The sequence below is a fragment of the Elephantulus edwardii genome, unplaced genomic scaffold, assembly GCF_000299155.1.
Source record: "Elephantulus edwardii isolate Elephantulus edwardi_28Jun2011 unplaced genomic scaffold, EleEdw1.0 scaffold00103, whole genome shotgun sequence".
Classification (NCBI taxonomy): domain Eukaryota; kingdom Metazoa; phylum Chordata; class Mammalia; order Macroscelidea; family Macroscelididae; genus Elephantulus; species Elephantulus edwardii.
Window position 1 is genome coordinate 3,526,839 of NW_006399853.1, and position 20,490 is coordinate 3,547,328.

At 46.9% G+C, this 20,490-nt stretch overlaps 1 protein-coding gene across 1 annotated transcript in view; it reads right to left on the minus strand.

Moving 5' to 3' along the window:
* MYO5B (myosin VB) overlaps positions 1–20,490 on the minus strand; it is a 224,013-nt gene that overhangs the window by 93,718 nt on the left and 109,805 nt on the right. Inside the window, exons 16-17 of the mRNA XM_006891707.1 lie at positions 19,883–19,969; positions 4,349–4,460 (exon numbers count right to left, since the gene is read on the minus strand). Of these exons, the coding sequence (XP_006891769.1) occupies positions 4,349–4,460; positions 19,883–19,969 (199 nt within the window). The remainder of the gene's footprint in view (positions 1–4,348; positions 4,461–19,882; positions 19,970–20,490) is intronic.

Consider the following 20,490-nt stretch of genomic DNA (forward strand, 5'->3'; position numbering starts at 1 on the left):
GCCAAAAAATACCTGCCTCGGGCATGATGCTCTTTTAAGAACTCTCTGGGATTCAAATGACAACAGCAACCTGACAGAGTAGACAGGGGCCTTTGGGGGCGGTGAGCGTATGTGTACAGAGACGGGGGAGGAGTAACTCAGAAGAGAAGAGTGAGTGGGGTCCCACAGCTTCAATGATGTCATCAAACCCACTGAGTTGTTCATGTAGAAAGAGCTGAAAGTGGTTTCCATTTGCTTGGCTGCTAATTGAAAGGTTGGTGGTTCAAATCTACCAGCTAGCTGCTCTGTGGGAGACATGGCAGTTTGGTTCTGTAAGAGGTTTACAGCCAGAAGCTGGTGCCACAAGTGAAGAAGGAAGCCCGTGCCCCTGCCAAAACTGAAGCCACAGCAAAGGTGTTGAAGGCAGTCCTGAAGGACATCACAGCCACAACAAAAAAGATCCACATGTCACCCACCTTCCAGTGGCCCAAGATGCTGAGACTCTGACAGCAGCTCAAATACGCCCGGAAGAGCACCCCCAGGAGAAACAAGCTTGACCACCACTGAGTCAGCCATGAAGAAGAAAGAAGATAACACCACATTGTGTTCATTTTGGTTGTCAAGGCCAACAAGCACCAAATCAGACAGGCTGTAAAGAAGCTCTGTGACATTGATGTGGCCAAGGTCAACACCTTGATTAGGTCTGATGGAGAGAAGAAGGCCTATGTTCGACTTGCTCCTGACTCTGAGGATTTGGATGCTGCCAACAAAATCGGGATCATCTAAACTGAGTCCAGCTGGTTGATTCTAAAGAAAAAATTTTCTCACTAAAAAAAAAAAAAAATAATTACAACTCAAATCTCATGGAGCAATTTTACCCTGTCCCGTATGGCTGCTACAGGGGACTCTGGTGGTGGGCGTGGTTTGTAAAGAAGCTGCTAATACAAAGGGCATCCTTCCCCGGAGCAGGACTCTACCAGCGGTTCTGAGGGAGAAAGATGGGCAACCTCCTCCCGTGTGTTCTACAGCTTTGGAAATGCAATGGAGGTTCAGCTACAAGTTGATTCTGCCTCAGTAGCAATGGGGGAGACAGAGAGAGTTGCCGTGAGTTGAAAGCTATGCTATGAGACAGCTATTGGGATTTCGGTAGGCTGCTGCGTATATTTGCAACAATAACAATAAAAGAAATGTATCTATATAATCTATCTCTAATATCTTTCTCTATCTCTATCTTTAAAAGCTTATGAATAACCTAACAAAACAGAGGCACCTTCCAGTAACGCAGCTGTTACATTCCTATTCTGATGCCTGCACACTGCCTTACACAGCTGTTCCCTGACCATTCTGCTCCCGAATGCATGAAACACTTGTGTGGGAGGGGGCTGGGGCTGGAGGCTGGGGCTGGAGGCAGGGGCTGGAGGAGGCTCGGTCAAGGCTTTCTCACCAAGTCCTTGGAGCATCCATATCCAGAAGCGGTGGCCAAAAGCAAGGAGGGAAATAATATGGAGGTACTACAAGGCCTCCAGGCAAATCAAGTACTTTATCTAATCAGTGTTCAGTTGGAAGACCGCTGTGCACAATGAGGTCAGACTGGATCAGTGGGCCATGTGATTCAGACTGTGGGGGTTCTGAGTCAGCCCACCTGCATAACCACGAGCCTTTACAGCAGCTTTCGGTGCCTCTTTTTCCATCCACAAAATGGGGATGGTACATCTACATCATAAGGCAGTTGTGAGGATTTGCTGAGATGAAGTGTGTGAAACATTCGGAAAAGGAACCTGGTTCCCAGGAAGCGCACAACAACATGGGCTATAAGGGCAGGTTTCAAGTCTTGACCCTGTGGCTCATGCGAAGTCACACAGCTGCTTTGAGGGCTGGGAACTATCTCAGGACACAAGGACCTGTGCCATGTTGGTGTTCAGAGTCTGGTGAGATGACAAGGAATCCCCTGGTTACAGCTCAGGAGGATGAACGTGATGATGGGAGTTGGAGGCTGCACACAGCAGGCCCACAGATGATGGAGCAAGCGCTTCCTTCACGTGGGAGACCCGAGATGTTTCACAGAGCAGACAGCCTCTCCTAGCTGTTTACAAAGAGTTCTTTAGAGCTGGGTAAAGGAGAGGGAGAGAACTCCAAGCAGGGGGTACCACAACGTGTGTTCACAGAGCTCATTTTTTAAAAAAAATTTTTATTAAATTTTATTCATTTTAATGAACATTTACAGAGACATAGAGCTTATCTTCAGGTAACTGACTCCATTCACTGACTCAATCCACAGATGTTTAATAGGTTCCACTTATGCGTCAGGCTCCCTGCTCATAATTAAGGGGCAGAGGCCCATGCAAAGACACCACTATCTGTTGTCTAGTTAGGAATGAAAACCAAGGACACACTTCTCTGGAACTTAGGATGGCAGGTGGTATGGGCTCCAAGAAAGGCACAAAGTGCCAGGGGCAAGTCCTGAACTCGGGGAAGTGGGAGGGCAAAACTGGCAAAGAAGAGCAGGCAGGCTCAAGTGGATGGAAGAGGCAGCTCTCTCCCCGCAGCCCAGGCGGGCTATGGAGGCGCCCCAGGCCATGATGCCTGGTCCTGTCAGCTGCAGGGGTGCATGCAGACGTGGAAGCTGATCCAGCCAGTCTGCCTGGGGTCCCCTCGCAAAGACCCCTGTTTGAGTACCAGAGATTTGTCTGGTAATGTTGATGACATCTAGGGAGGGAGAATGAAATGTAACTATGACCCTGGACAGAGGAAAAGACTGCCACGTGGCAGAGTGGGTTCCTTGGAAGCATTGGTTGGGCACCAAGAGGCCAGCTCCTAGAGTCCCAAGACAACCAGTTGCCAACATCATGATAGATGGAGAAGAGAATGAGGCTGTTAACAATTTCAGATTGCTCAGCTACACAATCAACACTCTTGGCACCAGCAGCCAGGAAACGGAAAGAAGAATTGCATTGGGAAAGTCTATTGTCAGGGACCTCTCCAAAGTGCTAAAGAGCAATGATGTCAGTCTAAAGACTAAGGTGTGCCTAAGCCAGGCCATAGTCTTCACAATTACTTGCTATGCACTGGAAAGCTGGACATTAAAGATGACAGAAGAATAATTGATGCCTTTGAGTTGTGGTGCTGGAGAAGAGTATTGAACATACCATGGACCACCACGAGAACAAACAGGTCTGTCTTGGAGAAAGTGAAACCAAGTTTCTCCTAAGAGGCTAGGATTTTGAAGCTTTGTCACACATACTTTGGAGACATGGCCAGGAGGGACCGGTCCTTGGAGAAGTACATCATGTTTGGAAGGATGGAGGGGCAGTGCAAGAAAGGAAAACCTCAGATGAGATGGATTGACACACAATGGGGGTAGGTGTGCTGGAGTTACTGAGACTGTCTCAGGACAGAACAAGCGTCAGAGCTGTTATACATAAGGTCGCTATGAGTCATAAAGCAACTCAACTGCACATAACAAGAAGAAGAAAAGTCCCGGTGGTGAAGTAGTACATAAACGTGTCATCAGTTCAGATCTTCCAGGTGCTCCGAGAGAGACAGATGAGTACCTGGCACCTTGGAAGAGGATGAAGGTTCACCAGGAACCAGGATCAATTTGAGGGTGGTGGATTTGGGTTTGGTTTAGGAATCCTGGTGGCGCAGTGCTGAAGTGCTTGGCTGTTGAATGAAAGAGCAGAGGTTGGAACCCATCAGTGGTCCCTTGGGAGGAAGATGTGGTAGTCTCCTCCTGCGAAGATCCGGCCTTGGAAATGCTTGTCCTATTGGGCTGCCACTATTCAGCACAGACTTACTAGCAGTGGGTTTCTGGCTAGGCCCCCAGTAGCTTGGCTTTTATACATCACTGGTCTCAACTATCAAATGGCATCAATAGAAACTCGGACCCTGTGAATTTCATTTAAAACAATTATCAAGATGAGGACCTGAGCCATGCAGAGAGAAAGGGCTCAGATACACAGAGTGCCCTTCCGCTGGCTCCGCGTTTGTGCCCACACAGCTAGTCAGAGCTCCGTCCCTGGCACAGGGCTGCTGAGCTAGAATGTCTCTGGACAAGCCAGACGTCACCGGGCAGTGACCTGTGGCCAGAAGCAGCCTCACCCTCTACGCCAGGGGCTGTGCAAATGACTTCACCTTCTGTGTGTGCTCATGTGTGAAAAAGGCTGGAAAGTGTCTACAGCGCATCGGTGAAGGGTTGTACTTTCGTAGTCAGTGAGGAGGAAAAGCAGATGAACAGCTCGGCAAGAGTTTCCAGAAGGATGGAAAGGCTTGGTCAAGCTACGCCGGCAGTTAATGCTCTCCAACACCTTGTTCTCAGAATGTCCCGGCTAAGCTTTCCCAGCCCAGGCCTCTGGGCGACGGGGCTTCTCACCTTGATGAGTTTCTCCAGAACGGATCTGCAAATGGCCTTCTTGTCTGCGTTAGCGAGCTCTTGCTTCTTAACGAGCACCCGGTACCGGTTGAAGAAGTCATGATAGGCCCACCTGCAGGGAAGGCAGAGGTAGAGGCGTGTGAGGGGACAGGCCCTGTTACCCCTCAGACGGTGCCCCCGGCGGGTTAGGGCTTCTTCTGAGCTGCAAAAACAATCCCTGGTAGAAGGAGCCCAGAGGGTGAAATGGTTACCTGCTCAGCTGCTAACTCCCAAAGTCAGTGGTTCGAGCCCACCAGATGCTGCAACGGAGCAATCTGCATCCGTCAAGATGAAAATTATTCAGCTCCTAGCAACCCCAGAGGGCAGAGTAAGTCGCCCCAGCTTTTTCCCTGTGAACTGAGTACTAGCGGGTTTGAACTGCAGACCTATGGGTTAGCAGCTGAGAGCTTTAACCACTCCACCACCGGAGCTCTCTCTAAAGAACTCCACTCTGTCCTATCCTATCAATATGTGTTAAATTCAATAATATGCAAGGACTCAGGAGAATGAATTTTTAGTCCCGATCTCTTTGAACGTAAATACAATGCATGCCTTTACTTTGCATCCTCAGTGGAAGTACACGTGTGGTTTTCTGGCTGGTGACCAGGCCCCAGAACCCACCTTCAGAAATCATCAGTGACTCTGCACACACCCTGTAGCCAGGAACATACACCACAGTTGTGAGTATGGAAATCTCTTAGGAGGCCCCTGGAGAGTGTCTACGGCTTCCCCTCACACTGGGGACTTGCTGAGTGACTGTTTAGCCACCAAACAAAAATGATTTCATTCATTCTAAGGTTTAAAAAGAGGTCAAACAGACTGTATCCTAGTACAGATTGAATTGTGTCCCCCGTAACAGGTATGCGGGAGTCTTAATAGGATCCAAAGGCCAAATCCCAGGCCACTAAGTAGATTTCAGACCCTTCGCGACTTTGTAGGGCAAAGGAGAACTGTCTCCTATGCGTTTAAGGTTTTGATTCGTTATAGATGCAGACTGCCTCCACCAGAGCAACTGGTGGATTTGAACCATCAACCTTTTTATTAGCAGCCAAATGCCTTAACCACAGTACTATTAGAGCTCCACAAGTCTTAACTAGTGTTGTTCAGTAGGCATCACTGTGTTTGCTATGACTCACAGAGACTCTGAACAACAGATCGACACCTAGCCCTGTCCACCTCACCTTCAGAGTCTCTGCCATCTCAAGCCCACTCTCAGTCGCTGTGTTAATTCATCTTGTTCAAAGTCTTCCTCTTTCTAACTACTAACCTGTAAATGTGACCTTGCTTGGAAATAGACTTTTTTTTCCTTCTCTCCTGTTCTTATTAAGGCCTAAGGAGGGCAAAGTAGTGTGGGTCCTGACCTTGATCCACTCTGAGTGAGGTCATCTTATGAAAAGATGGAGAACAGAGGGGGGTCACAGCGAGCATTCTGGGGCTCCCTCTCTCGTGTACAAACACAGGAAGACAGGCTCAATAAGCATCTACCAGATAATTATGAATTATTAATAATTATCAATTATTAATTGATAAGCATCAATAAGCAGCCACAAGAGGCCAGGAAAAGCTGGAGATGGTTCTTCCCTCAAAGCCCCCGGGAGGACTCAACATGGCCGAGATCCTGGGTAGGATGGCGAGCCCCCAGAATGAAATCTGTTCTTTAAAGGCATCTCTTCGGGGTCTTTTATTCTGACAGCTTTAGAAACCAGGACACATCCCTTCTCCTGTGACATGCACCTTTCAAGGCGTGCTTTTAGGAATCCTGTTCAAAGAAACAGACACACAGTGTTCTTGGGAAGTAGGTTCTTTTAGAGCCCATTAGTGGTCACTTCTGTCCTCCTGCCCTCCCCAGCCGCGTCACCACAAATCTACTTTATGTCTGTAGGCTCCTTACTTTCTAAACCGACTCTGGTACAGTGTGGTAGTGGCTGGTGTGAATGTCTCCTCAGAGCTCCCTGGGTCGTCACTTGGGCCAGGTGAGCTCTCTTTGAGGGTCTCTCTGTGACCAGAAGGGACTCCTCCACCCTTTGCTCATTGAGGAGACGCTTTCCATCCCTTCTGGTACACAGCGACTGCACCAAATCCCCCTAACTTAGGGCCCCCAGGAACAGACAGCAAAACCCCCAGAAACATCGAAGATTACGGGCCCAGATACTTGCTGCCTCAATTATTTCAACACAAACAACAAATGTCAAGAAGGACTTCATATAATGGCTTGGGCAACTGAATGTTAGTGTATTCTGTTCTTCTTCTTCCTCTTATTTTTTTTTAAGTTTTGAGATTATTTTTTTTAAGTATTTCTGGTACTGGAGTCATCAAACTTTCAAGGTCATCAAAAGCAAGGAAAATCTAAACATCTGTAACAGTCCAGAGGAGGCTAGGGAGATTTTATATCTCAATTTAATGTGTTCTGGATTAGAAAGAGAATATTAAAGGACATAAATGAGCATTATAGGCAAAGTGATGACATCGGAGTGGAGCAGGAACAAGTTTAGTTAGGAATGGTTTATCAACATTGGTCCATTAGTCCTGACAAATGTACCATAGCGACATGTTAAACAAAAGGAGAAACTTGGCTCAGTCTATGTGAGAAATCTCTGATTTATCCTGGTACTTTTTTTTTATAAATCTAGGACTATTCCAAAAGAATAACTTTATTTAAATATTAATAACTGTTATCATTCCTTCATCATGTAAATAAGATGCAAGTCTTTTTTTTTTGTTATCCAACATTTTTTAAATTGGTTTGCTTACAAAGATATGTTTTTTATATTTTACATTTTTAATATAAGTAAGCATTACTGGATGGTTCCCAGGTGGTTTTTGCCCCAGGCTCCAAGTTTTAAATATAGATCATTCTCCTTGTTGATATGTCCACATATGGTGAGGTCGATTTGGGCAAGAATCAGAGGCAAAGTCCAAGTTTCCTTATTTTCTACCCCTCTATTCCAAGATGTCTCTGTGGCACAATGTTTAAGTGTCTAGCTGCTGACTGAAAGGCCGGTGGGTTAAACCTAGCCAGCCACCCTATGGACAAACATGTGATGAACTATTTCTGCGGAGAGTACCATGAAGAAAGCATCAAGAGAAGTTCCGTCCCCTGGGGTCACTAGGAATCAGAACTGACTGGACAGTGTACAACCACCGCCGTCGCCAACACACCACCAGCATTCAGCTGGAGGTTGTGCATTCCTCATAGGTGACAGATGACTCCTTTCCTGAGGGCCCAGCCCACAGGCTGCACTTGGCTGGTAACGTGGTCACTTGTCTCATTTCTCCCTGTGAGTCTGTATTTCCTCAGAGACAAAAAATTATAGAAGCTTTTAGCTGGGCTGAAAACCTTAAATGCTTACAGTTTGAAAATCTCGTACTGTTGGTAGAGCTGTAACTCAGGGAGGTTACCGGGCCAAAGGAATCAGGAGCTTGCAGGGAGAAGCTGGAAAGAAATGGTGACCAGGACGGAACAAGCATGGAGCACAGGGGCACAGAAGCTTGGCTGTGACATCAGCTAGTGGTGTGATCTCAGTCCAGCCACCGGCTGGAGGACTCACCTTCCCTATCTGTAAAATGGAGCGTCCAACAGCCACTCTACCTGTGAGTTAGTGCATGGATGTGGGAGGCTTTGAAAACTTCTAAAGGTGTAAGGGACTCTCTTCCTGCCCAAGCTTGCTCTTTCTCTAAAAGAAACTATTTTAAAAAAATTTGTTTTGCCCTTTTCTTACAAATGCTTCCCTGGACCCACATGCATTATAGCAAGGTGTGTAACGAGATTGCTATGGGAGAAGGATGTGGGGCTTCAAGGTGAAGGCAAGTCCCCCCACACCCCAATGAGAAGAGTGTTGTCACTTTGCACAAGTGAAGGAGGACACGGGTGAGCCTGGGCATGAGACGCATCCTTCAACCAAAGGAACCAGAACGGAATGTGGGTTCCCTCTTCTGTGAACGTCTGTGTGTTTGTGCTAAAAGGCGAAGTCCTGATGGGAAGTCTCTCTCACGTGCAGAGGGAAACCTTCCAAGTGAACGGAACCCAGTGCTCTTTTCCCAAGAGTAGAACTTCTTGGACTTTCTAGTTCGGTCTGTACCTTTGGGAGTCACAAACAATCTTTATGAAGACCAGAGGAATGTCCAGGATTCCAACCTGCAGCCTGTTTCCCAGGACAGATTTCCCTCCCACTACACTTCCACTATCTTGATTTTACTGCACAGCTCACTATACAGATAACTTCTTTCCATGTGTCAGCTCCTCTGCTACGTGGAAGCCTCCTCTGTCAGAGTCTTTCCAATGTATTTTTTTTAAATCTCCCAGCACCCAATGCATGGTGGTATCCCTATACACAGCTTATTAAATTTTTAAAAATTCATATTATCCTGATCAGCAGAACAACTGGAATCCCAAATGTGAAGCCTTTTTCTCTACCAGTATTTCTCAGTGTAGGTGCTACTGGCTTTGAGGCAAGACAACTCTTTATCATATGGGAAAAACTTGCACAATATAGGACATAGAATATCTCTGAATCACCTTTTCCTCATTCATTACAACAGTGATGCTCTCACATGATGAAAACACTCTGGAATGAGAGGACTAAGGTGTGTCTGCCTAAGGCCATGGCTTTCCAATCACTTGTTACGCATCTGAGAGCTGGACAATGAATAGGGATGAAAGAACTGATGCCTTTGAGCTGTGGTGCTGGAGAAGAGCACTGAACATCCCACGGACGGCCAGGAGGACAAACAATATATCTGGTGCAGCCCGAGTACTCTTTGGAGGCAAGAATGATGAGGCTTCATCTCACATAGTCCAGGCATGTTGCTAGGAGGGGCTATTCCTTGGAGAAAAACATGCTGCTAGGAAGGGTGGAGGGTCAGTGAAGGAGAGGAAGCCCCTCAACCAGGTGGACTGACATGGTGACTGACACAATGAGCTCTAATGTGTCAGGAAGTGTGAGATGGCTCAGGATAGGACGGGGTTCAGATCAGTTGTTCATAGGGTCGCTATGAGTCACACTCGACTCAACAGCACCTAACAACAAGTAATGGCTGCAATAGAGTTCTGGTGGGTTAGTGGTAAGGATCTGTGCTGTCATCCTAAAGACATGCAGTTCAAATCCACTGTGGGAGAAAGATAGACAATCTTCTCTCCTGCAATTAAACTGCCTCTGAAAACCCACTGGAGTGTCAGCTGTGGGTCAGTTCATGATACACAACAACAGTAGTGATGGTTGCAAGTAGTTGCGGATATACTAAAAATTACAGAACTGTGCAATTTAAAAGAATGAATTTTACAGTATACAAATATTATCTCCCTTCTCCTCAAACTGACAATATGATGGACAAATGAGGCATTGTTTGCGGATGACCTTGATAACATAACACATACACATGAGATATCATTAGAGCTCACCACTGACCCCCAATAGAGGGAACTTAGTGCAAAAGGATGCAGGATGCTCCTGGAATAACTCATAAATCCACAAATACCTGATATTGTCCCTCCCTTTGACCTTGGCCTGTGTCTTGGGAGCACAGGTTCAGCCTCAGAGGTAGCTCTGAGTCTGAACTCTCAGCACTCTGCTGCAAAAGGAAATACAATCCTCTCTGTTGGTGTTGAGCTACAGCTGAGACTTATAGTGAGGACTGATGAAAACCCAATCAGTGCTTGACCTTGACCAAGCAGCTCGTGGTTCCCCAAGTAGGCAAGGCCTGGCTCCAGGGCAATGGTTTTCATGAAGAAATGCATTTAAACATTACCTGGGAAACCCTGTCAAAGTTCCTGAACAGATGCAATACAGGACACACAGAATCTTTGATACCCCCACCCCCACTTCACTGCAGTAACAGTGATCCCTGCAGGTGACGAACATGTTGTGGTATTACACAGCACCTCCAATGTTCTAATGCCTGCAATGCCACACATCCACGTGACTGGGAGGCGCAGTGTGTGAAAACCACAGGCAGAATCTGAATCAAAACAAGACGACCCAGAACCAGAAGCTGGAAGATCCCAAGATAAAGGGTATTTACGCTCCTAAATAAAATGCAATTCATTCTCTCTGTGGAATTCTAAATAGCAAGGCAAGTGATGAAGTTCAATACTTCAACAGGAAGTGGAACGAGGAGATTTCTAAAGAGTCTCTTGAGCTTCACAATCCTACTACACTTACTACATGGAAGGGGTGGGGGAATTGGAGGTGTGGGAGTTTTGGGAGAACAATCTTTCCACAAATTTCCGCTCTGTTTTTCTGAGGTGAAGTAAAAGAGAACAGAGGATTTAGGAGAGGCATTTTAAGAAGATAAATACTGTATATTCAAATAAACCCACACAAGTATTCTTTTTGCTTTAAGAATCATTTGCTTCACAATTCCTACGGGCACAAAGCTTCTCCGACGGCCCCAGAGAGGAAGAAGACGACTGTGTAGGTGCCTGGAATGTTGAGGGGGAGTAGGAGCAGGGAGACGGTGGCTGGGCCCCTCCTCCCAGACAGTGTCTGCATTATGGGGCATCTGGACATGCTAATAATGAACATATTTCCTAACCCCTGAAGAGCATGCCATTCAGGACAAGAGCACAGAGCCCAGATTCTCAGGGAGGATGAAAACCAGATGGCCTCAACTGGGCCAAGGGTCCACATTCGGCCTCTGTGGTGTGGGGGGCTTTGAGGATGCTGGTGTGTATCAATTATGGAGCAGAGGAAAGCATTCTTTTCTTAGGGCATCAGGCAGCTGGTGGAAAGGGTGCCCTTTGCTTGGGCCCCTGTGCACACCCTCTGGACGGTCACTGTGTTGGTGCACACCTGTAATCCCGCACCACAAGGTCTCCCCCTTTGCTTTCTTCCTTTCTGCAGAAGTGGTATCTTTAGCCACGTAAGCGGGGAACCTAGTGGAAGAGGTTTGCACGGCAATTCCCTTAATCAGAGAAGTCCCTTAGATTCAGGAACTGACCTCTTTGGAAGCAGCGGTGCAAAGTTGCACCATTTGCTGACAAGCTAACGCAAACGCAACTGCTGTTGTGCAGAGGCTCAATCAGGAGAGGTCCCCCCTTTGTAAATGGCCCCAAATCTGCCCTACCTCCACTTAGGGCCCTCCATTCTTGTGAAACAAACAAACAACCCTAAATCAGTATACTCATCACCACTGAGTTGATTCTGACTTACCCCAACCCCTCAATGGTCACTAATCGCTCAGAGGAAGCAATCTGCCTTTTCTCCCATACAGCTGCTGGTGGATTTGAACTGCCAGAGAAGTGTGATAATACATGGCACACTAAGCCCCCAGAGCTCGTTCGAAACCCCCCTACTCCCGTCCCTGTCCACAGTCAGGTCATCAGGCTGCCTGTTTGACCACACTCCGAGGGTGGCAGACTCAGCGATCGTGTTTCCCTCAACCATTAACGCCTTGCTGGGCACCAAGCATCCATCAAAGCGCAACCGTTTCATGCCCAGATGCAGGAAGGCATACCAGATTCCTGGGCTGAGCGGTGAGGCCATGCCAAATGGCCCCCACAGCTGGCAGGTGCAGAAGGTCAGGTGGTGATGATTCCAGGTGTGGGAGTTTGTTCCCAGCTGTAGAACCAGCCCACTTGTTCCCACTACACACTGTGTCAACACATGACGACCCAGGTGCTCTGGCTAGGAGGTGGGGAGACAGCAGGATCTCAGTGAAATAGATGATTCTGCTCCCCTTTGTGCTAATACAAGTGCAAAAAGACAGCAGTGCCTCCCTCCAAAAGTTAACATGTCAATTAGTAGTCTGGAAAGGAAACCTGTGATCCTCCACAGTTTGCCATGGTGGCAGATGTAAGGAGGTTAGGGACAGCGAAGCTCTGGACGCAAGCCTGCATTGCTTAAATCCCAGCATTGAAAGTCATTGTATGTGATATCAGGAGCTGTCTCCCACCCCAACCTCCTCCTGCTTTCCACAATCCTTGTAATTAGAAAAATAAAAGGTACAGATGCATTTGTAATTGTCTGCTGGAGAGGAGTCGGAAACCATTAGGAAGGTTGGAAAAGAGGCCTGTCAGCAGCCCCAGAAGAGGCCAGCGAGTCTCTGGGCATCTCGACGCTGCTGGCAGCTCTGACTCCAGCCAGGTGGGTGAACAGTAGGAGAAGCTGTTCTCCATATGGGCCTAAAGACCTGGAAGGAATGCTCTCTCTCAGCTGCCAAGGAAGAGGCTGGCTGCAGTTGGGTGCACACCTGGCTGCCGCTTGCACTCACACAGAGGAACAGGACTGACTTGGCAGAGCAGCCCTCTGGCCTGGCCACAGGGCAGGAGAAGTGCTGTCACTGCTTAGCTGCTGGACCCTGAGCTGTTCCTGGGAGGCAGGATCCTCTGCTGTCATGGATCCCAGTTCTCCTTAACCTCCACGTCAGCTCAAGTCTTCCCTCCTCCCTGAAGCGCTGGTTTCCCGAACGTGCAACCTCGCCCCTTTTCACATGCTGTTCTCCAACTGTTCCAAGCCTGTCTCAAGGCCCTGCTCCTCCTTCAGGCCAGGGGTCTGCTCTAACTGCCTCTCACCACCTAACACAGTCTAAATACACAGTCTTGTTACAGAAGGAGATGTGGAATGAACGATTAATGAAAGAAGATAACCTTCTCATCCCACATAAAGCTCATGAGAGACCATAAAGTTAGAAACCTCTCTAAAGCGATGGTCTTTGCAATTACTTGCTATGCATCAGAGACCTGGACAATGACTAAGGAGGATAGAAGGAGAATTGATGCCTTTGAGCTGTGGTGTTAGAGAAGAGTACTGAATACACTAAGGACTGCTAAGAAAAGGAATAGGTTCATCCTGGAGAGAATTAAACCAGGGTGCTCCTTGGAGAGAGTTACACTAGGCTGCTCTTTTGAGGCAAAGATTCTGAAGCTTTGTCTGACATACTTCAGATATGTTGCCAAGGAAGGACCAGTCCTTGGAGAAGGACGTCATGTTTGGGATGGTGGAGGGACAGCACAGGAGAGGAAGACCTTCTATGAGGTGGATTGATTCAGTGACTAGGGTAATGGGGGTAGGTGTGTCAGAGACAGTGAGATTGGCACAGGACGGAGCAGAATTTAAGGCTGTTATGGAGTCACAGGGTTATGACTCTATGAGTCATAGAGAAAACAAGTAACAAAAACAACCCACCTATCTTTCCTTCTTCCATCTCTCAAGCAGATACTCCACTAGGAGTGTGGATGGCACACCTGCCTGTGAGTTCACACAGCCAGGCCACACACAAGCCCAGCTGTGACCCAGAGGAGCCAGAAGTCCACTGTCTGCAGCGCGCTCTGCAGCTGACCATGACACATCTACCCACTTCCAGCTTTCCCCTGAAGTTCTTCTGAAGAAACAGAAGCACAGTCTTTGCAAGTCATTGATCATACCACATTAACCATTTTGCCCTACTTGGAAAGTTCTTGGCAAAACAGGTGGGTCCTTTATAGAACGAGATGGATTCCGATTGTCTTCTCCATTTCATTGCTACACACTTCCTTCCTGTCTAACTTGGTACGTCCTGATATTCAAGCCTCCTGAGCTGACAAGTCCATCACAATGCCTGAGTTTAAGTTACAAAGATGAACACAGCCTAGGACTTCTCTGCTCCCTTCCAGGTCTCACCTAAACTGCAAAGCACAGGTGCAGCTATGAAGATCTATTACCTCTAATTTTCCAGTATCAAATCAAAGCCATTCCACCGGGTTGATTTCAACTCACATAGATTATCATGGAGGAGAGGAGCGTTGCCCTGGGGTGTCAAAAAGATTGGCTTTGCTAACCATTGCACTGGCCTCTGAGGGGGACAGGGAGAATGAACTCCAGCTATCTTAACTGTGTGCCTATAGTCTTGCAAATCATCAATAGCTGTGAGACCACACTGTGAGAGATGCTGGTGGTGCAGAGACTGTGAAGAGACTGTTGAAAGGTATAACCAGAGGAACCCTGTAGATAAAGGTCATAGTTTTGCTTACTGGATGACTGAAGCAAAAGCTGACTTATAACTGCTCTGAGATAAAGTTTGTTCAATGATTGAGGAAAACAGAGGCTTCTTACATTTGTGCTGTTGAACTCAACCTGGACTTTCACTAACTGAGGAACTGTGCCTTGTTAATCTGGCTTGGGGCTGCTGGACTAAACCTGGACTGGAATTGTGAGATATTCTTTGCCTCCCCCACTCTCCAATCCGTTTTCCTAATAAACCCTACAACTGTGAATAAAGTCTGTGAGTCTTGCAACAAATATCAGACCCAATCATTGGTAAAGATAGGTGAAGGAGCACGTGGAGTGGCATGTGAAGTAGCTATTTGTATGGTGCTATGGATATTATTGATGGGGACATAAAAGTTCCCTTTTTTATGAAGTAGGGAGAAGTCAGACTCAGCCACCCTCACGTTGCATCTGTTCCTTTCACATGTCCCATAGGGTTTAAAAAGTTGTAAATCTTTCCGGAACCAGATTATTACATCTTGTTCTTACAGAGCAGTTGGTGGGTTCAAACCAGTGACCTTTTGGTTAGCAGCCAGGTGCTGTAACCACTGGGTCAAAGGGGCTACTTTTTTAGTACTATGGCCTCAAGAAGTTAAATATGGGCATCTTAGCTTTACTATTTTCTTTTGGAGAAACTTCTTTTATCTAGTTTTCAAATAGTTTGCAGGGATTTCAACGTGCTCTTGAGGGGACAAGATATATCTAAAGGGTCTCTGGTGGTGTAGTCTGTAACGTGTATGCTGCCGACCAAAAAGGCTGTATACCTCATTCGAATCCATCAGTGACTGCAGGGGAGGAAGATGGACAGGCTCCTTCCATCAAGATTTACAGCCTCAGAAACCCGATGGAAGGACACTATGTGTGGGAACCACCTCAATAGCAGGCAGTTTCATTTTCTTGAGATACATCTGATGTTTCACAGAAACACGGCTACAAACTTCTGGCACAGATGTGTTCTACCCAGAAAAACACACTCAAAAGGACACAGCTTCTTGCTCTTAGAAGGACAAGTCAAAAGGATATATGATTAGGTATTATTGTCATGACAGGAGTCCCGAACGAAGGTTGCATAGTGGAGTGGACTTGGGGGCAGGAATTGTATAACAATGAAAGAATTTTTCTTTTACTTTTTAAAGAGAAGAACTGGAGGGGAGGCGTGGGCAGGGAGAAAAGTGCAACAATGAATGAACGGAAATCCAAAGTCTCTGTGAATTTTCATTAAAATTAATAATAATAATAGTAATAATAATAATAATAGGAGCTCTGGTGGCCTAGTGGCAAGAAGCTGCACTGCAATCCCAGAGGTGAGCGGTTCAAAACCAACAGATGCTCTGCTGGAGAAGGAGGGACAATCTCCTCCTGTAGCAGTCAGATCTGATTTGAAGGTATACACACACACAAATTAATAACAAATTTAAAATTAAAAAAAATAATAATAATAAAAGGAGAGAAAGGGACGAGTGAAATATTTTCTTTAACATGTGTCTTAAACGTTAAGTGGCACCGTGCTGAGGACATTAGATGGAACATCTCATTCCTCACAACAGTTGGCGGAGTAAGTATGAGCATTTATATCACTTAAAAAGAAAACCAAGGCCCAGAGAGATGCACCGGCCCAGGTCAACCAGCTGTGGAAGCTGGGCCGGACGTGCAAGCCCAAGTCCAAGGCCATGCACCATCACCCAGGCTCTTCTGTCTCCAGTCCAGGACACAACTAAGAAGCGCAGGGCTGGTGTTTACAGCTAGAATAAACAGTGAGTAGTTCTTCACCCGGCTTGAGGTCTGGACCCAGACCTCCTATTGGTTCAGTCTGAAACTCCTGAGGGGCAATCCCTCGGGACCCCCCCCCCCCCCCCCCATAACCAGGTGTTACTGAGGTGCTGATTCATGGGGGCGGGGGGGGGGCAGTATGTGTCAGAGCTGACTTTGTGACATAGATCACTACCTCTTTCTTCTGAGAGTCTCTGGGTAGGCTTGAAGCACCAACCTTTCAGTCACCCAGGGATTCCACCTACCCCTTGTTCCTGAGGTATAAGTCATTGGTTGGAGGGCAAAGCTTTACAGCTACGGGCAGGAAGGTGTCTGGCAATGACACAGTGCTGTGCAGAAATCCTGGATGTGACCCTGACCCAACAGCTCACCAGCTGGTGGTCTTCAGGGGGTCACGTCTCTCTGCGGGTCTTATTTGTAAAAGTCTATTTGATCTCGTGAAGCACCCGCATCCAGATATAAAACCACATGACAGTGCAGGACACAACAGCTCTTCTACCACCAATTGTCCTCCTACATTCCCATCCTTGGTTATTTCCCTAAAGAATATAAGCTTGAGCACAAGCCACCAAATTGATTTTCTGACCCTCTAATGGGTTGCATTGCAGAGCTCTGAGACATATATTGAATTAAAGATGGTAATTCTCAAAATATTTCCTTCTGTTTCTTTCTTTCTTTTTTTTAAATGGCAGAAACCTTTTCGGTGGGTGGAACCTCCCACGAGCCCTGCAGACAGAATGGCCAGAGGAGGTCCACTCTGCTTCACAGGAAGTGGAGGGGGTGGGGGCAGGGGGCTGTCTGCTGACCAAAGGGCAGCTTCTGAGGCCCTTTTTTTTGCTTGTACTTTGAGAGAAATGGTGTCCAGCGGGAACTCTGGGTTTCTTATCAGAGCCCCATGCACGCAGCAAATGTTACACCTCAACCCAACTGGAGGGGCTACAGGAGTGTGCCAGGGATCTGAGTTCCATTCCTAAAAGTCAAAAGGCCAGTGGTGGATACCACAGGGCAGATGGGGAAAGGGTAGGCCCCCCACCCCGTCTATGAAGGACAGGTGTGGTTCACCTCATTAATAACAGAGTTGTTAGCATCTGCATTGAGACTTTAAAGTTAAAAAAACAAAAAAAATACCCACAACAACAAAAAAAAAAACCACAAAAAACCCCAAGGCCTTGTATTCTCCTGTCTTTCTTCTTTCTAAGCAGGGCAACATTGTTGAAAAGAGAAAAAGAGCTGACCCTGGCTGGAGCGGATCATCTTGAACGATGCTTGAACCTACAGGCTTTGAAAAGCTGCCTGGATGCTGTGGACCATTGTCAGTTCTTGGACTTTCCAGGTCAAGTGCAAATTCCTAATTCCATCAGCCGCCTCCACTGTGGGCGTAACACTGGGGGACTGTTTATGGTGAGGATGTTCATGGGTAATTAACCACAGTATATAAAATGGGTTTGAAAATGCAGATAGACGGTGCCAGGTGGAGAGACACAGATGTGGGGGCAGGGGGAGGCAGTCCCTGGGATCCCAAGTGTGTCTTTAAGTCACATTTGAAGGTAAGCTGAATAGGTACACATGGTAGGCTAAGCTCTCAGCTGCTAACCAAAACATTGGTAGTTGGGACCTACTAGTTGCTCATCAGGGAAAAGACGGGGCAGCCTGCTCCTGTAAAGATCTGCAGCTTTGGAAACACTATGGACAGTTTACTCTGCCCTACTGGGTTACTATAAATCAGAATTAACTTCATGGCAATGGATTTGGTTTAATAACTATTTTTTAAAAGGCCTGAAGCATTTTGAATTATTTAAAGGCTGCATATTTAGCTGCTGAAGGTGACTGTGAAAAAGAGTCTGTTTACAGAAGGGATTAGTTGAATTATTTCAAAGTGAGGGTAAATTTATGTAATCGAAGGGGAAAATGCCTCTCAGCAGTGATGCAGGAGAAGAGTGTTAACTATGTCATGGACTGCTAAGAGAACAAACAGGTTCATCCTGTAGACGGTGAAACCAGGCTTCTCCTTGGAGGCAAGGATTCTGAAGCTTCGTCTGACATACTTTGGACATGTTGCAAGGTGGGACCAGTCCTTGGAGAGGGACGTCATGCTTGGGAAGGTGAAGGGACAGCGCAGGAGAGGAAGACCATCGATAAGATGGATTGACTCAGTGACTGGGGTCATGGGGTTAGGTGTGTCAGAGACAATGAGATTGACACAGGATATAAGAGGGTTTAGGTCTGTTGTACATAGGGTCGCTGTGAGTCGTAGGCAACTCGATGGCACATAACAATGACAACAAAGGAAAAATATAATCATTCCCAAGTTGGATGTTTGCAAACCAGGGACTTCCTGTCCTATATCCTCCGACCCTCCGCCAATAAACAAACCTCTTTTTCTCCTAACACATATGAAACTTCTTAGAAATGAGGGTCCCTGCAGGGAGTCCCACAGACGTTTGGGTTCTACTCTGCTTGGATTGAAAAAATGGAAGCAGATGCTCAACACGAAGGAACAGAACGAGGTGTGATTTCAGAAGAGGCCAAGTATCATTATCATTTACCTTTGTCATGAATTAAATTGTGTCTCCACAAAAATAGGTGTCAACTTGGCTGGCTTGGCCATTATTCCCAGTACTGCATATCTGTCTACTGTTCTGTGATTTGCTGTAATTATCTTCCAATTTGATGCGTGCTGTAAATCTTAACCTCTAAGGAGGCAGGATTAGGATGGGTTGTGTCCTGAGTTACGACTTTACAGGAGGATGTGACTCAGTCACCACCCTTACTCCAGTACTCAAGGCATCCCCTCATTCAAGGCACCACCTTTACTCAGTCACATCGGTTATCTTACGAGAGACAAGAGGAGAATCAGAGAAAGAGACCTCACTAGCACCAAGAAAGAAGGGCTAGCGTGGTATGTGCTATCTGGGTCCAATTTGCTCACATTTAAGAACCTCCTAGACCACACAAGAAAATGATGCCAAGGTGCATGGAGGTCTCTAAGGAACCAGGGGCTAGAAACTGGAGAGGCAAAGCCTTTTCTCCAGAGCAGTCACAGAGGGAAGAGCACTGTACAGCAGGCACTATGAATTCAGACTTCTAGCTTCCTAAATCGTAAGAAAATGAATCTGTTAAAGCCATGTTTTTACTGTCACAGTACACTTAGGTAAGTATGATAACCCCCCACCCCTTCTTGAAGCAAATAAATGTCCAGGGGGAACTACAGCTTGTACACGACTAAAAGGTGCTAGAGTTGTTCAATGGCTTATCCACAACACAAATCATGTCATGATGGTCTTTTTGTTCTTTTAAACTCAAAGGCATTCTATTTCCCACCTTAAATGTGATCTTATATTAAAAGGTTTGAGTAAAAGTTGTTTGTACCATCAGGTCAGAACCAACTCCTAGCTGACCCTCCAGTGGGCTTTCAGAGGTTTAATCGCAAAGGAGGAGGAGCTGCTGGTGGATTTGAACCTTGTGCTTTAGTAAAAGTTGAGAAAAGAGCAACTTTAATTGGCTCATCATCCACGGACCAACCGGAAATCTGAGACGCTGTCTGAGAGGATGTTCCTGTTGAATCCTCTCCTTGACAGGCCAGGTCAGTGTTCTCTCTGGAGGCCTCCTGCTTGAAGCCTCAGAATGTTTTCAAGATCTATTTCTGGGAAACAGTGACCATATATAAGAGGGTTCCCCAGTGAGCCACACAGGAGGGAGGCCTTCTCCACCACAGGTGGTGGGAGCCTGGCAGCTCCAGGGGCACAGCGGGCTGGTATGTTACCTGGAGGGGTAGCCTGCAGCACTGATCCGAATCGTCTCCAGCACCCCGCAGGCTCTGAGCTGCTGCACTGCCCTCTTGGGATCAAAGCTGCAAAACAAGAAGACAAGCACGTTGGTGAAAAGAGACACAGCAGGACCACCCCTGCTTCTGTCCGCTGCCACTGAGCTACACCTGGAGTTCAAGGTCTAGGGCAAAGCAGACATGGAGAGGCAGGTCTGCAGGCACGTGAGCCAGGTTCTGTGCTGGGGGCTTTTATGTACCTTCTCATTTTTGCCTGAATAGGTGCCACTTCCTTTTCTACGTACTTGAACCCCCCAACTTTATCCTACATAGCCGCTGATGGACTTGAACCACCAGAGAGGTTCAGCCCTTGGGTTAGGAGTGCAACTCCAAGTGAACTACATAACTCTGCAAATATGCTGAAACATAAAAGTTAATTCTTGTTTAGTGGTGAACCTACTAGACGCAGGGAAAGGTTAAGGCCAATGTACATGGAGATCTCTACGAAAGGCTGATCTATAGATGCGAAAAGCAGGCAAAGATAAAGTCTTCCCTTAGACCTAACACTCGAAATTTGAACTCTAAGCCTCCTAAACTGTGTGTGCGGA